The 17,587-nt window shown below is 38.6% G+C and overlaps 1 protein-coding gene across 1 annotated transcript in view; it reads left to right on the plus strand.

Moving 5' to 3' along the window:
* Positions 1-17,587, plus strand: part of LOC120224552 (sodium/hydrogen exchanger 9-like) — a gene marked incomplete at its 5' end in the record, with an annotated part of 402,148 nt that overhangs the window by 216,785 nt on the left and 167,776 nt on the right. Inside the window, 1 exon segment of the mRNA XM_039222819.1 lies at positions 11,404-11,492. Within this exon segment, the coding sequence (XP_039078750.1) occupies positions 11,404-11,492 (89 nt within the window).

A 17,587-nucleotide genomic window follows, 5' to 3' on the forward strand; every position in this document is an offset into this window, starting at 1 on the left:
GCCCATTTACTAAGGAATTAACCAAGATGTCTGAAAGAAGCACTCAGCACAGGAAAATATCAGGTACAACATAAACAGTTAATTCATCTCAGTCTCATCACCCAGGCATGTTCTCTTGTTGGTCTCAAATGACAAGGGCCTAATTACATTGTCATGATAAGGAAAAGTTGACGCTGGAAGCTCAAGTTCTGCTTATCTGTCAGGTCCGTTCTTGAAAGGCTTTTATAGAGTAAGTAGTTGGGAAAAGAAGAACTTGGGAAAGCCTTTCTTATTTACAATAGACAGGGAAGAAAGATTACCAATTGAAGTGACTGTTACTGAACGTGTTGAGACTTTACTTGATCTGAGTAAGTTGGCTCATTATTTCTTATCTCCATCATCTCTCAGCTTGGCAAAAATTTGTCTGAAACTCTTAAGAAGGTTTTAGCTTAGAGGTGAATGTGTTCCATTTGGCTTGCCAGTGATGCATTGCATGACTGGATGGAAAATATATTTCTAGATCTCAGTAAATAAAACAAATCACTGGGAGGGGACTTGGTTTGAATTGTTTCTTAAAACAGATCTGGGCAGTTTTAGTTTTTAAGGACATGTCATTAGCCGACATCTCTTTGCTTAACACTGCTCATGCTTTCATATTGACAGAACCACATGAATCCAACTTAATTAGCCAACAATTCGCCAACAAATGAGGTGTACTAAAAACAAATGAGTGTTTCCAAGCCAAAAAATAAAACCTAGAGGCTTAGAATATTAGGCATTCAAACTGTAGTAATAGGCACCCAAAATTCTCAAGGGGCTTACTTAACCAACACACTGAACCAAGGCAAACATGCAATGTTGCCATTTCAATAAACACAGGTGTAAAGTGGATCTCCTCGCATAATAACTCATTAACTCACAGCTGCACTTTCTTGAACTGAATAGCTCATCATTTCAATATTCAAACAACCTTGCACATGTAACTTGAGTAGTGGACAAATTTACCCCTGCTGTCTTCACTCTAAATATTTTCAGCCATCGTTTCATGTCTCCTCATGATGCCAGGAGGCACAGAGGGGAAAAAGTTCTTTCACAAAACACATTTTCTTCATACACATGTAGAAATTTTCTATTGTCATGAAATAGATGGCACAAATATGTAACATATAGGTAGACAAGAAAAAAAGAGTCAAGGATAATTCCAGGTCCCTATATCAACTGGATCAGTGGTTCATTTCACCAAAATGGGTAATATACATGGATGAATACATGTAATAGAAAGGCAGAGACAAAAATTACTTCATTCAGAAGTCTTCTAGATTCTACACAAATGTGGAAACTACATGGAAGGGTATAGTGGGCAGTGGGCAATTGGACATAGAAATCTGAAATGAGGTTGTTCATTAGAGATTTAAGTGACTTTGGTGTAAATGTGTTAGCTAACTCCAAGGAAATGAAAACTGAAAAGAAGGGTAAACTAGATGAACACCAATGCATGAGGTGGAATTTCATAGATATAAGTGAAAAAAGTGTTTTTCTTCTTCTCCAGAAGAAGTTACATTTTGAAGGAGATTTTTGTTTTAAATGGAATTTTATAAACCTTGCAACAAAGACAGGAAGTAACTCTTAAATGCATGCCTATACTGCATTGGAGAAACCAGAAATAAGAACATAGATTCATGCTGTTTCCTGTATTGATGTTCTTATATTCTGCAGACTCATGATTAATCTGCCAACTGTGGTGTTGCCAAATATGGTGAACTAGACAGTAATTGTACTCTTTGGAAACTTGGAATCTTTCATATTCCCTGAAGGAGTTTTCCATTTCATTAAATCTTTGACTTCTCAGTTCCAGGTCCATGTTCAGTAGTGGTGGTAGGAAACCTGTCAGAAATGTCTCTTTTTACTAAATCAAAAATAAATAAAAGTGTGGCATGGAAAAATAACCCATCAACCTTAAAACCCCTTAGAGTACCATCTGAGAACAAGACACATTTTTTCTTTCTCTTTTGCTCTCATTCTGTGCTCTGATAATATAATCAATATTTCCTGTCCAAAAATGCAATATTCTTCACTTTTAGAAACCCCTCAAGTCTGCAGTTAATGTCAAAGAAAATGATGCTCCTTGTGACAGGCGTTTGTTTTTCCGCTTTTGTATCTGAAGGCTTCATCAACTTTTAATGAAAAAAGAACTACTGAATAATGTTATCAGTAACAGAGACTGTTGGTGAAGATACTCTTGAATAAGAAAATTTAAATATTGGAAGAAAATGGACCTGCCACTAATAAATCTAGATAAACATCTGTTTCTATGTGAGGATCAAAAACTAACTCCTTTCACATTCTCTTTTCAAAACAGATAAATATTTTTTGAAATAGAGATGCTTGCTTCTGAAATACCTACATTTCTGTGCCTGATGTCTGTGAGCACTGTTATGGGAATTTGGGTGATACAAAGAGGGAGAGTGTAGACCCAGTGCTTGAGATCTAGGTCAAGAGGGAGACTCCCACTAATCTAGTTGACAGGAAGTCAAAGTTAAGCTCTGGGGCCCCATGTAATCCTTCAATGTCATATATACAGAACTTGAAGCAAATGTAAAAACTGAACCACTCAGATCATAGATAGTTAAGATTGGAAGCTGCTTAGAGGCCAACTAGAGCAGTGTTTGTCAGAGTTTCTTGACCCTTATTGGCAAAAAATAAAGTAAGAGTTTTATCATGCACCTATCTGCACACAAGCATAATTGTTTGCCCAGAAAGGCACTTGCATACTTGAGAATATGAACTAATTAAAAACTATGAACATTTTATATTTTCCTCCATCTTTTTGTGGGTTTTCTTATATTCTCCAGTTTGATGAATACCATCTTCTTTATTTCATTGAGAAGAAAACAATGGACCAGGCAACGAATTTAAATTGTGCAAGTCAGCCTACTGGTTAAGTGTATGAACTTTGACCAGATAGATCCCAAGTCTCTTGATGTCCAACCCAGTACATTTTTCCTTACATAATTTACAACAACACACTGAATCTTGCTCAGGTAACCATATGCTTATGTGTACATATATACATATGCATATACAGTATTTAGTAGTACTAATGCTCTCTGAAAGGGTCCGGGAGTGGGAATCAAGGAGAACAGTGTAAATGGCACTCCATTAACCAGAAGGTGTGAACTGTCCTATGAAAACTGATCTCTATGGAAAGAATTTACTTGCCAGCAGAATCATTATTTTTCCTAAAGAATTACAGACCTCCTCACGCTGTTCCCTAAATTTCTTTGCTTGCCAGTTAATTTGAGTTTAACTGTGTACCTCTTTGTGGTTGCTCAAACAGCTCTTTTAGCTAGTGTCATAAAGTATTGGTTTTAGTTCTTGTTTAAAATTGCATAAATGAGCCCCTGCAGCCAGCCCTTTAGGGATCTTGTACACCACTGTAGCCTCACTGTGCAGTGAGTGAAAGGCAATCTTGTGTACACATATGAGTCAGAAAGTATTATTATTTTCTCTAGGCCACATTTGATTTCTTTCAGAGATCCTTTTTATTTTAGCTCTCAGATAGTTTTGAGCATGTCCACCCCCTGTAGACCCAGATATATGTACTTGATTCCATTCGTCATTGCAACAGGACCCCATAAATAGAACTTGAATCCGAGATCTTAGACATGCAACAGAGCAGTTGCATTTAAAGACTGTTTGTTTTTGCAGCAGAGATGGAAACAGAATGATAGTGTTTACTTTTTTGGGGAAAGAAAATGAAATAATATTTGCCTGCACAGGATGGGCATACTGGATACCTCACATTTTTATCATGCGAGGACTAATAAAATAGGTAAATTAAATGCTTTTGTACTTACAGTAGTAGTTTAACCATTTTGAGAACACAGCACGTAGCCCGATATGGGGCTCAAACTCACAAAACTGAGATCATGACCTGAGCCAAAATCAAGAGTCAGGCACTTAACTGACTGATCCACTCAGGCACCCCTACAACTCTTAATTTTACTGACCAAATCTAGTTTTTGTATATTCTCTTTGACTCTTTTTTTTTTATTAAGTTTTAATTTCTACTTTTTTGGGGTCCATTGCTATGTCTCTTGTCTAGCTTCTTAAGGTGAGTAGTCCATTTCTCTTCTTTTCTTTTCTTTTTCCAAATGTAATACCTGTAAGACTGTAAACTTTCCTCTGATTAATACGGTTTTATCTCATTGGTGTTGATACAGAATGTACTCTACACTTATTGTTATTTATTTTACATGAGCTATGATTTCAAGTTTGATTTCATCTTCAATTTCATCTAGAAGAATACAGTTAAAAATCCCTAATGGATACATTTTTTTAGATATGATTTTGTTAATTTCTAATTTTATAACATTGTGATCAAAGAATATGATTTGTTTGCTTTTTATTTGAGAGAGAAAGATTTATTGAACTATTGATAGTAAAATATACTATCAATTTGGTTCCATGCAAGTAATTTCTTTCACATTCTAGTTTTGCTGGGATTAAAAATAAATAATTCCAAAATGAAGAAAACATTTTGAACTCCTCAAATGTCCTTGATAGATAATTGCTCTGTGAAACTGAAATTACTTCATAAAATCATGTCAATTCTAGAAAGTTACAGAAAGAAAAACGGAGACTAAAACACAGATATAAAATTTTTTAAAAAATTTTATAGTTAGCAAAAAAAACATTTTGGACCATACAAGGTCAAAGCCAAGCCACAGAAAAGGTGAATTGATACCTAATACCAAAGTGTTAGTCAGAGATTTGCTTTTCAAAAAGTGATGCTAAGACCAGTAGCATAGACATCCCTGATAGTATAAAATGCAGAATCATGGGCTCCACTCCCAGCCTATTGAAGCAGAATCTGCATTTTTAAAATGTTTATTTATTAATTTTGAGAGAGAGTGTGTGTGCACAAGCGAGAGAGTGGGGGGAAGAGAAACCCAAGCATGCTACATGCTGTCAGCTCAGAGCCTGACATGGGGGCTCAATCATAGGAATCATGATCAGAGCTGAAATCAAGAGTCAGACACTTAATAGACTGAGCCACCCAGATGCACCTAGAATCTGCATTTCAACAAGATTTCCTAGTGCTTCTAGTATACATTAACATTCCAGAGGCATTACGTAAAGGTCTGAAATCTCTCTTGCCTTGTCCACATGCTTTGAGCCACAGGTGAGCTTTCAGGTGGGATCAAGAAGCTTCTTCTTTTCTTTTCTCTTCTTTTCTTATCTTTTCTTTTCTTTTCTCTTTTCTTTCTTTCTTTCTTTCTTTCTTTCTTTCTTTCTTTCTTTCTTTTTTTGAGAGAGGGTGAGTCGAGAAGAGGAGCATAGGGGGAGAGAGAGAGAGAGAGAGAGAGAGGGAATCTTAAGCAGCCTCCACATTGCCAGCACAGAGTCCAACTTGGGGCTCCATCCCACGATCCTGGGATCATGACTTGAGCTGAAATTAGGAGTCAGAAGCTCAACCAAGGAAGCCCCCCAGCCACCCCCAAGAAGCTTCTGACATATGGTAAGGATAGTAGGGTATGCTGTAAATTAGGCACAGGCTGGGAATGACAAGGACAAGCAAAACAGAGGGGTAAGAAACAGCAGTAAGAAAAAAGAAAGGAAGTCTGTTCCTCTGAGGTGAGCTGTGTCTGTCACTTGGACACAGACAGCAGAATTTACCATTTTCAGTGTCCTTTGACCTGAAAGTTTGTGGTCTAAAGATTTAGAAACATTCTTTTTCTACACACCGGAGACTTCCTGAGTTTATCTTTAAACCTCATAGATTACTTGAAACAATTAAGTTTCTATGATTAGAATGTATGGTAATGATATGTTTTAAAATTTTACTTTAGTAGAGTTGTCTGTGTAAATTTAAAAGGATATTTGAAAGTCTATAAGTTTATCTTGTCTTTACCTTTTGAGAAAGTTGGGCTGCCTCTACTAAAAATGTCCAAATATTTCATTTGAAATCAGTATTATTAGTTCCTTGTCTTAAACTTTAAAAACAGGGCGGGAGGGGGCACTTGGGTGGCTCAGTAGATTCAATGTCTGACCCTTGGTTTCAGATCAGGTCATGATCTCATGGTTCATGGAATGGAGCCTCGCATCAGGCTCTGCACTGGCAGTGCAGAGCTTGCTTGGGATTTTCTGTCTCTCTCCCTCTCTCTGCCCCTCCTGCTTGTGCACTTGCTTTCTCTCTCTCTCTCTCAAAATAAATTAACACTTAAGAACAAAAACAAAAAGGACTAAATTATGTTAATCCTAGTGAATTAATAAAATAATATATAGGAAAATGACAGACCCACACAACTGACAGATATCCAAACTTTATGAAAGGAATTTTTTTCCACAGCAGCTCTGGCAGATAATCATTCAACCCAAACATTTCAGATGATAGGGACATTCTCACACTTCAAGGCAACCACTCCATTGTAGGATAGTGCTCATATTTTGGAAAGATCATGGGACTGGAAAGCAGAAGACACAAGTCTAAGTGTAGTCCATGCCTCTTTAATAGTTCTAGGCCTAACTTACTCTCTTCCCCCAAGCCTCTTGTTCTAATCTAATAGCTCAAACTCACATCACTTTTTAAAAATGCCAGTTCCATCCATCCATAGGAATGGGACTTGGCATGGCATCACAGCTGCCACTGGCATCCCCTGTTGTCCCAGTCCTAACAGGAGGATGCAGGTTGGATCTTATTTCCAGATGACACACCCTCAGTGGTTTCAGAGAACCATCAAAGTTTAGAATGAGAAGGGACTCATAAGTGAGTACAGGTCAGGATTTATCAGGAAAAGAGAAACCAATTAGCTATGCCCAGAGTTTAATGCAGGAGATTGGGTATACAGATGATAGACAGCTGAAAAAATAAATGGGGGCACTGAGGCAATACAGGCCATAATTGCATGAAGCGAGTGTAAACCCCGGGTGAGGAGAAATAAAGGGAAGAGAATCTAGAAGTCCCTAAGACGTAACTGCTGGAGCTGGGACCCAGACTTCTGAGTGGGGCCCATGAGGCTGGAACCACTTCAAAAGCTGTGGAGAAGAACAATGGCTGAGACGCAACTGACAGGAGCAGCAGGCAGACAGGAAGGGAGCAAGGCCTCTTCCGCCTCTGACATCCTAGCCTCCCTCTGCGGCTCATATCAACAGAGCTCAACAGGCTGTGGCAAAGGAAGATGGGGTCTGCATAGCCCCAGCCCTGCATCACATGGCAAGCGCAAGAGGGTGGGTTTGGAGCTGAGACACTAGTTTGCTGACCCGCATAAAGAGCACTTGGTGCCCCTCTCTCTCCTCATGCAGCTAAGAATCTGAGATGCAGAGCATGTAAGAGAGTTGTCTAGGGCCCCACGCAACAGTAGTATGACTAGCACTAACAGGCAAAGGTATGCAAAATGTAATGACAATTAAAATATACTTCTGTAAGGTAGAAAACTCTCAACTCTGAATCTGCTTACATGGCAGACAATTTATAGATAATAGATATATTTAGATGAGACATTTTCAAAATATGTTTTGGTTTGTAGAAGTCACACTAATTATAGTAACTTGTATGCGTTAATTACTAAGGTATAGAATTATGATTATGTAGCTAATACTAAGGATTAGATCAACCCAGTTGTTTTATTTTTTTTTAAATGTTTTTATTTATTTCTAGGAGGGAGAGAGAGAGAGAGACAGCATGAGCAGGGGAGGGTCAGAGAGAGAGGGAGACACAGACTCTGAAATAGGCTCCAGGCTCTGAGCTGGCTGTCAGCACAGAGCCCGACGTGGGGCTCGAACCCACGAACCGCGAGATCATGACCTAAGCGAAAGTCGGACGCTTAACCGACTAAGCCACCCAGGCGCCCCCCAGTTGTTTTATTTTAATTACAACACCAAGCCTTTGGTCAGATAGGTACACTTTCCATTGTTTGTTTGTGTGACATATCTATACACAGAACTAAAAAAAAGAAAAAAAGTATTAGCAGAAACACTGCCTGTTAGTATTCTAATGGAGGCAACAAAAGGAAAACCAATGAAGCCACTAGGAAAAATAAGCTATCCAGCCACCTCATATGGCTGACTATTTCACTGGGACATCAGAAATGATATATTTTTTAGATGGTTTAAGATTACCTTAAAACATTCACAGATGGTCTAATATAGGCAGAAAAGCATAGAGAGTTTGTGAAATTGTGAATCTCAGCTCTGCCACTTTCAAGGTGACCTCGAGTAAATTACTTTTGTTTCTTGTTACATGGGAATAGGGATATTCATTAATTTATTCAACAAACACTTGCCAAATGTCTACTGTGTGCCTGACTTTGCTTAAAGGGTTAGGGACCAATGAATCCCTCTGCACTCCATGATCTTTCCTTTGCAATGCTAGAAGGAGAAAATAAACACATGAATATAGAAAATGTTAGGCGGCAGTAAATAATGTACAAAAATAAAGCAAGATAGGCAAGTAGAGAATGATGAGAGGGACCATTTTTATAGAATGCATAGAGAAGGCCTGTCTGATAATGTAACATTTTAAGGGAAGAAGGGAACCATGCAGGTATCTGAAGAACAGCTTTCCAAACAGTGGGAAGCAAAAGTTCAAGACACTGCAGTAGACCATCCTTAGCAGGATACAGTGTACAGCAAGTGGCGAGGATAGTAGGGGATGAGCTTAGAGATCTGTGGGAAGGAGGCAGGACTAGACCCTACAGGGCCTTTAGTCATGGGGATACATTACAAAGTTTAAAACAGAGGACTGATAGGGGCATCTGGGTGGCTCAGTCAGTTGAGCGTCTGACTTCAGCTCAGGTCACGATCTCACTATTTGCGAGTTCGAGCCCCGCGTCAGGCTCTGTGCTGACAGCTCAGAGCCTGGAGCCTCATTCAGATTCTGTGTCTCCCTCTCTCTCTGCTCCTCCCCTACTTGGGCTCTGTCTCTATCTCTCAAAAATAAGTAAACATTTAAAAATTAAAAAAAAAAAAAAAAAAGAAGAGCAGAGGACTGACATGATCTAAATTGTCTTAAAAGAATCACTCTGGCTGAATGGGAGCTAGACTGTGAGAGGCTAACAGCGGGGACAGGGGACCAATCAGGAATCTGTAATCTAGGCAGGAAAAAAAAAAAGATGCTGGCCTGGAAAAGAGAGTTAGGGGTGGATGCATTGAGAAGTGGCTGGTTTCAGGTAACTTTCAAAGGACCAGCCAACAAAATCACTGACTTATAGAGAGAGGAAAAGTAAAGGGTGATCCCAGAGTTTTGGCCTGAATAGCAAGAAGGATGGAGATACTGTTACTGAGAAGGGGAAGACAGTAGGAAGAACTGGTTAATAGTACTAAGCCTGTTGTGAGATAATAAATCAGTGCAATAAATAAGATGATTTTTATGAAATGGTGCATTCTTGGTTCATTGTAGGCATTCAGCAGATCTTAAATCCCCTCCCTATCCTTTATAACACCTCTTTGTTACTACTTGTTCTCAGAATACATTTATGCATTACCCACACATACTCCCACCCTTTTTATTCACCACTTCTCCACAAATCAATATATAATCAAAATGTTTCCACATCAGTGGGAGGGTCAGCTAAACCTCACCCAGAAAAAAATCTCCAACAGGCTACAGAATCAGCAGAGGGAGAGAAATTACATTTTTAAATAAAGAAAGAAAAATATTTGATAACAAAAATATGCGTGGCAATCTTCCTCATGCCTCAAGTACCTAAAGTACTTAAGTATACTAAAAGTTTCCCTGGTATTGGTTGATTTTTAATAGAATATTTGTGAGGAGTGACATATAGTATTTTCTAAGCATCCTTTTCTTAGAATTTCTGAAAAGAGGCTAAGAAACTGAAAAGTTACCCAAAAAAATCTATAGAATGCTTACTGCATATATATTTCCTGGCAAAAGTTCCTAGTCATTTTTATTCTTTTGCCTACAATTTTGAAGCATATTAAAAGAAAATAAGTAATATAAATATCTGTGCATTTGTACTAGGTAAATGTGTCATAGCAATATTTTATTCAAAGCCAATCCAAGAAATAACCAACATATAAATAGAAGCATCCAGTCTAAATATTTTTTAAAAATGCTTGATTCTTTAAAATTCTTTATTGCAGATTCATTTGCGATGTCAGTATTCAGTTCACACATCTCTATACTCTTAAGAATCATCAGCATTTAATTTATGAATGTTTTTAGTTGGAAAGATTCTCTGCTTGAAATTCAATTCAATCCCCTTGGTCTGACTTGAGGAATACTTATATCTTGTGTTTTTCCCAAAGCCCTCTTCTATGCTCAATTTCCCATAATTAATAGAATATTTAATCCAAAGTAGAATGCCACCCCCACCACTTCTCTACCCCAGCTCAGGAGGGATAACAGAGAATAACAGCCCAGAGACAAATGACACATCTGTCTCATGGTTGCTATTCTTCTGTCCCTAGGGAACATCTAATGTATGTATGGCTTCATGTAGCATTTAAAGCTGGGTATACTGGGGGGGCACCTGGATGGCTCAGTCAGTTGAGCGGCTGACTTTGGCTCAGGTCATGATCTCACGGTTCATTAGTTCGAGCCCCACGTCGGTTCTGTGTTGACAGCTGAGAGCCTGGAACCTGCCTTGGTACCTATGTCTCCCTCTCTCTCTGCCACTCCCCTGATTGTGCTCAGTCTCTCTCTTTCTTTCTCTCTCAAAAATAAATAAGCATTAAAAATTTTTAAAAAACTGGGTATACTGATGGTTTAAGAAATAAATCCTGCAGCCAGCCTAGAAGGGGCTGAGGGTCCACTGTGTGTAGGAAGCTGGCAAGAACAAACCAATTTACCTTCAAGGAATGTGTGCCTTGGATGTGCTCATTTGATTCTTCAGCAGCATAAAACAGAACTCCCAGCTCTGTCAAGGAGGCATAGGGGCAGACAAGGACCTGTTTCTCATGCTTGGCAAGTAGAGGCATCGGCACGAGCAACAAAACCCTTGTGGATTTCTTAAGTCTGTGACTCATGGTTTTTAATACTATGTACGATGGGAACCTCTTCAGATTTGTCAGTGAAAAGCCAATAGTTTGAGCGAATATGCCAGCATTTAGTGTAAAATGCAAAAATAGCAGTTGGCACTGGCTAGGAGAAGCCCAGGGTTGATTATAGTCTGTTGTTTGTGTTTCCCCAAACATAACTTTTTTAACACATGACGAGGGAAGAATGTACTTCTTAATACTTTTCTTTATGTTAATCCTGTAAGACCCATGTTCAAAACAAATAGCCAGGTATACTCCAATATAGGATCCTTTTAATAATAGAGCCGACTACATCATGGTAATTATTAGAAGTTTTAACTCTACTGACACTTAGTCCATCTTCGTCTAGCTGAGGTGGCCCTACCTTTTTTTGGCTTAGATGGCAAAGAAAATTGGTTTTGACCTTATGTTTTTTAATTTCAGGAATAGTCGCTGTTCTCTTTTGTGGAGTCACCCAGGCACATTATACCTACAACAATCTGTCGTTGGATTCCAAAACAAGGACTAAACAGGTAAAAGAAAAAATTCACTACAGGCTTTGTCTCTTTTCACAGTGTAATGGTTATGTAGCAATTCTGCCAATGCACTCGGAAAGAATTTCATTAGCAAAGGAAGAAAGTAAGCTTAAGGCTTCGTTATAGATTGGATATTTATAGATTTTTTTTTCCTCCAGGATAACCATTAACAATTCTCTTGGTAAGCAAAAATATAGTTATAATAGTCTCTCCCTCCTGAGAAATGTGGAACATAGACTGTCAGTCTTGAAGATGAAAGGCCTACAGTCGGTAATAATTCACAGTCACTTACATCTAAAAGCATTATAAAGCATGTGAGATTGGGTAGTTATACAGAGAGAAGGAAATGAAGAAGAATAAGGAAGTGATGTTTGGTCTTTAATTGGGTGCTTTCGCTTCTCCGTAAACTCAGCTGCCAGTTGTCACACTAGCAGAATGTAACTTCCATATGCCACAAACACATGTGTTTGGATATAGATTCTTACACAAATATGTGCTGCACAGCCCCTCTGTGCCAAGCACTATGCTAGGTACTAGGAATAAAAGGACATAGGATATGACCTTGTCTTTAAGAGGTTCATTATCAAGTCTGTTGATGAGGATAAGGATGTGTAATGAACAACTAATTATCCACAGTGTGATATGGACTGTGATAGAAATATCTGTATAGGGTGTTTGGGTCTCATTCAATAGGGCATCCTCTTGTAGTTAGAATTGGAAAGGTGAAGAGAAAGTTTCCAGAGATGATGTCCAATCTGAAGCTTGAAATACAAATAGAAGTTAATTAGGTAATCATGTAGGATCTAGTAGGGAATAGGAAGGTAGTATGAAGGGCATTGAAACCACAGTTGAGGATGGACAAAATCTCTGAAACAGTTGATCAAAGCACTGTAACTAGTTCTGTGTGGCTAAGGAATGGGGTAAGGCTTCATTGAGGGTTGAAACCATAGATAAAGCCAGAGACCAGCTTATGAAAGGACTTTCATACTTTGTGAAGGAGTGTTTTGACTTTATCCTAAAGGAAATGAGGAGTGGCTTCACCAACCGAAAAGTAATGTATGAGAAAAGTATAAGTCTAAGATCAAGGTTTCAGTAGGATTATTTCCTTCTGAGGGCTGTGCTGTAAAGGAGAATCTGTTCTTTTCCTCTCTCTTAGCTTGTGGTGGTTTTCTGGCAGTCTTTGGAATTCTTTAACTTGTAGATACATCACCTTGATCCCTACCTTCATGTCCACATGACATTCTCCCTAAGAGTGTGTCTTTCTCCAAATGTCCCCTTTTTATGAGGACACCAGACAAATTAGATTAGAGGCCCACTTTATTCTGGTATAGACTCATTTTAACTCAACTAATTATATTTTATATGATCCTATTTCAAAATAACATCACTTTCTGAGATACTGGGGGCTAGGACTTCAACATATGAATTTGGTAGTGGAGGGGGGCAGATTTAGCCCATAACAAGAAGTCACTCAAGTGAAGTGTCTTAAGCAAAGTAATTTTAGAATAAGTGGAGTTCCATTTTAGAAACATTACTCTGGCAGACAAGAGGAGCATGTATCAAATGACATTTGTATTAATTACCTTTTGCTGTGTAACAAATAACCATACAACCTAACTTCAGTGGCATCCAAAAATAAACATTTATTTTGCACACATCTGCAGGATTTAAGTCTAAGGTGGGCTTGGCTGGGGCACATGCCAGTGCCAGCTATCTGTCATTCTTCTCCTAGCAGAAGACCAAGACCCAATGTGCAAGTCCATTTCAAGCCTCTGTTTGCATCACATTTCCACATGCTGTTGGCCAAAAAAAAAAAAAAATCACATACCCAAGGTCAAGAGACTGCGCAGGACACCAACCACAGTAGGAAAGCACTACAAGGTTATATGGTAAGGATTATGGATATAGAGAATAATGAAGAATTGGACCAAAGTATAATCTACCCACAAATGCAAATGGAGGCAGAGAACCTTCTATAATAAGCTCAAAAATGCTGAGGTTATCTGATGAGATATTGGGCAGTGGGGGTGGGGAAAGCCAAAGGGACATACGAGCAAAATCTAACTAGGAGTTTTTGAAGACTTACTTTAAAGCTCGCTAAAACAGTTATTGTTTTCCTCTCTCTCTTTTCATGTTCCAAGCTCAGCTGGACCTGAGACTATCTCCCACCTACCCAGGGACCCTGCGAGGTCACCCTTCCTCCTCTTACCATCAGAGGAATCATAAAGATACAATTAGAGACATTTTAAGGACCCACAGTTTTAAAAATGAAAAAAAAAAAATGATACCAGTACCTAGAAACCTCCGGTATAGGAATCCTTTTAATTATGGAGACTACTACATTCCCTTGGGTTTAAAGGGAAACGTCTTGGGCTGGTTTTTCCTGACCTTGTCTGGTTCTCTGAGCATTTGTATTCTGGGGAACTGAACTCTGGTTTGGGACTTGCACTTTTAAGTCATGCTATCTAGACTGCTCAGCAGAACTTCAAAGTTGACTCATCTCATGGCGAGACAGCAACCTCGCACCTAGGGGAGACAAAGCCAAAATCAGTGCCCCACAGCCTTCTCTTCTCCTCTGAATGACTTGACAAGCTCTCCCTGTTGGATTGCCAGCATCCTTTCTTAAGTACTCTCTTTTAAGAAAGGAGATTTTTACAAGTTTATTCTTTAACATCCAGGTAATCACATCCCTCCATCTTTGTTTCCCCCTTTACCTCCTTTCCTAGGTGCCTGATTCATAGTAGAAACTTAATGAATGTCTTCCCTTCTCATACTTTTCTTCATTTCCTTTCTCTCAGGATTTGTCATTTTCTATTTATTTTTGTCTCATAATATATGTATATCTAGCATATGTTCATATTTTATACACACATGCATACACACACGCACATATTCTCCACCCTAGTGTACAGAGTCTGAGGTCACTGCTTTGAAAGAAATGAGATCCAGCAGTTTAATTAATTTCACAGATAAGAGGTTCTTGGCCACATCTGTACCAGTGTAGCAAGCAAAGTTCAAACTCCATGTGAGAAACCAATTACAAATGTAAAGAAAGGCTGAGGCAGGTATTATAGAGGTTACCACTGTTTCCTCTTTGAAACTGGGAAAAATTTGGAAAATATTATATGATAATACATAGTTACAGAGAATAATATCTACCTTTATACCTCCCCACACCCTTTTCACTGTTGGTGGAAAAAATAGAAGTTGCACAGGCTCTGTGCCTCTGTCCCCAGGACTGTTTAATGGGAACAAAGGAAGTTAATTAGTAAAGTCTAGGGATAATCTATGAAAATCAACTTTTTATTATAAAGTGCAAAGGTGATATGATTTATAAAGGAATTGTATTCATAGACTGTGCCTGTATCAGCTAATCAAATAGCTATATCTGGATACAAAGACATTTGAGAATTATATAGCCTTTATATCTCCAAGAATTAGAGTGCCTTTTTAAAATTGCATTTTCGCTTTAAAATATGTTTTGCGAATTTATTTTCACTCTAACTTATGAAGGAAACATGTAACATAGCTATGTGTTAGGCACAAAGCAGCATAATAGAGACAGAGTTGCTGTTACCCACCATAAGGATTTATATTTTGATAGCAAAGCACTTCCTTTAGGGTATGCACACCTAGCACTAGAAACAGACAAATATTGTAAGCCTGGGATCTTGCCCTACAAACTCAAAACTACTAGAGATTCTCAAGATGGACACTGGCGCATAGCAGTCTGTGAGCCTAGAGGTCTCACCCTGAACCATCCAGAAGACTGCATACAGACCCTATGACCCTACTCACACAAATCCCAGCCTGCCTCCCCCGGTCCTCCTTCATATCCTCACTTGCTAAGTAGGCCTGGGAGCCTGTAATCTGGGCCAAACTCCAGGGTGTTTCCAAAGTTCTCTTTACTTTGCCTGAGGCTAACTTGCAAAGCCATGTACTTCTACGCCACTCCCTTTTAACTAGAATTTCTCCTTCCTTTCCTGCACTTCATACCTAAAAATTATTTTCAACAGATACACAACAGTTATAATATTAATTGGAATAATTAACATGTATTATGCATTAATATGTATGACGTACTTACCTCATTTACTTCCTACTTACTTTTCTACCTAAAAGGTAGCTTATCTTATTATCACTGATTACCTTCATTCATTCAACTAATATTTTTTGAGAGCCTATTTTGTGCCAGCCCCTGTTCAAGGTAATGGAGTATGAGAGTGAACAAAACAGAATTTCTGGTAGAGGAGATTTTTTTTATAATTAGGATAAACAAGTTAAATATATACTGTGTTTGTGCCAAGTCATAGGCCAATAATAAAGCAAAAAAGGGAGTTGGGAATGGTGTATGGGAAAGCAGGGTTGCAGTTTTAGATAGGGTGGTCAGGGAAGGTTGCAATAAGAAAGTGATACTTGAAAGAAGTAAAAGAGAGAGTTATATGGACTTTTGGAATGGAGCTGTCTAGGAATTGGAAACAACAGATACAAAGGCCACTTAGGGCAAAGTAACCAATGTGGCTGAAGTAAAGTGGTCCAGGGGAGAATATGAGAGACAGTAGCAAAGCAGTGACAAGGAACAGGTCATGGAGAGCCTAAACAAGGTGAGGAAACACTAGAGGTTTTTAAGTAAAGGCATGACATGATAAGATTCAAATTTTAAAAGAATGGAGGTGTCATTTATTAGCCAAGGAGCACTGCAAGATAGCAGGTTTGAGGGACAATTGGGAACAGACTGTTGATTTGTTGCATTTGAGATGTGTATTAGTCAGTGAAATGGAGCTGTTGAGTACCTTGTTGGACATAGAATTCTGGAGTTTGGGAGAGAGATCTGAGTGAGAAATACAATTTTCAATGTCATCAGTATAGAGATGATATTTAAAACAGAAGACTGTTATAACTCTTAGATGAGATGTCTAAGAGAGCTATAGATATCCAGAAACCAAGCCTTGAGGTATTCCAATGGTAAGACATTAGGAACCAGCAAAGGAGATTGAGAGATATTAGCCAGTAGGGAGAAGGGAAAAAATCAAGAAAGTATGGTGTCCTGGAAATCAAATGAAGAGAGTATCTCAAAAAGGAACATGATGAATTGAACCAAATTTTGCTGAATGGCCAATTAAGAGGAAGAACATGAATGCCATTGATGATATTGATAAGAGCCATATTGGAGCATCAGGGTGAAAGCCTAATTATAACAGGTTCAAGAGAGGATGGAAGGAAAGAAATTGAAACTCCATGTACAGACATGTCTTTCAAAGAAGTTTTGCTGTGAAAGGGAGCAGAGAAATGAGATGATAACTGGAGAGAGACATGAGGCCAAAAGAAAAATCTTCTTAGGGGTGCCTGGGTGGCTCAGTTTGTTAAGCATCTGACTTCAGCTCATGTCATGATCTCATGGTCCATGTGTTCAAGCCCCACATTCGGCTCTGTGATTACAGCTCTATGTCTTCCTCTCTCTCTGCCCCTCCCCTGCTCATACTCACACTCTCTCTCTCTCTCAAAAGTGAATAAACATTTTAAAAAATTAAGCAATAACACAGAAAAGTGAAGACTGTGTGTTAGAGGGTTTACCAAAGTTTGTAAGTGGCAGAGGCAAATTTTGAGCTTAGATCTTTTGAGGTAATTCAAACTATTTTGCCTATTACCAAATATTCTTTGAATAATAGATGTGATAGTAGCAACGTGGGGCTTAGCATCATTTATTCAGCAAACCTTGAATGGATGGATAGATGAATGAATGCATGAATGTTTGGTGATCTTTATTATGCTTTCAGCTAATTCAGGTAATGAGTCATTTATCTTACATTTAATTCTTTTTAAATTTTTTAAAGTGTATTTATTTTTGAGAGAGACAGAGACAGCATGGATGGGGTAGAGGCAGAGGAAAAGAGGGAGAAAGAGAAAATCTCAAGCAGGCTCCACACCACCAGCACAGAGCGTGATGCAGGGCTCAAACTCTCAAAACCATGAGATAATGACCTCAGCCAAAACCAAGAATTGGACGCCTAACCAACTGAGCCACCCGGGTGCCCTAGTCTTATATTCAATTCTATAATCTTTGTAAATCAGCAATTTTAGTGTATTTTAAT

The sequence above is a fragment of the Hyaena hyaena genome, unplaced genomic scaffold (assembly GCF_003009895.1).
Source record: "Hyaena hyaena isolate Hyena2069 unplaced genomic scaffold, ASM300989v1 scaffold_1200, whole genome shotgun sequence".
Taxonomy (NCBI): domain Eukaryota; kingdom Metazoa; phylum Chordata; class Mammalia; order Carnivora; family Hyaenidae; genus Hyaena; species Hyaena hyaena.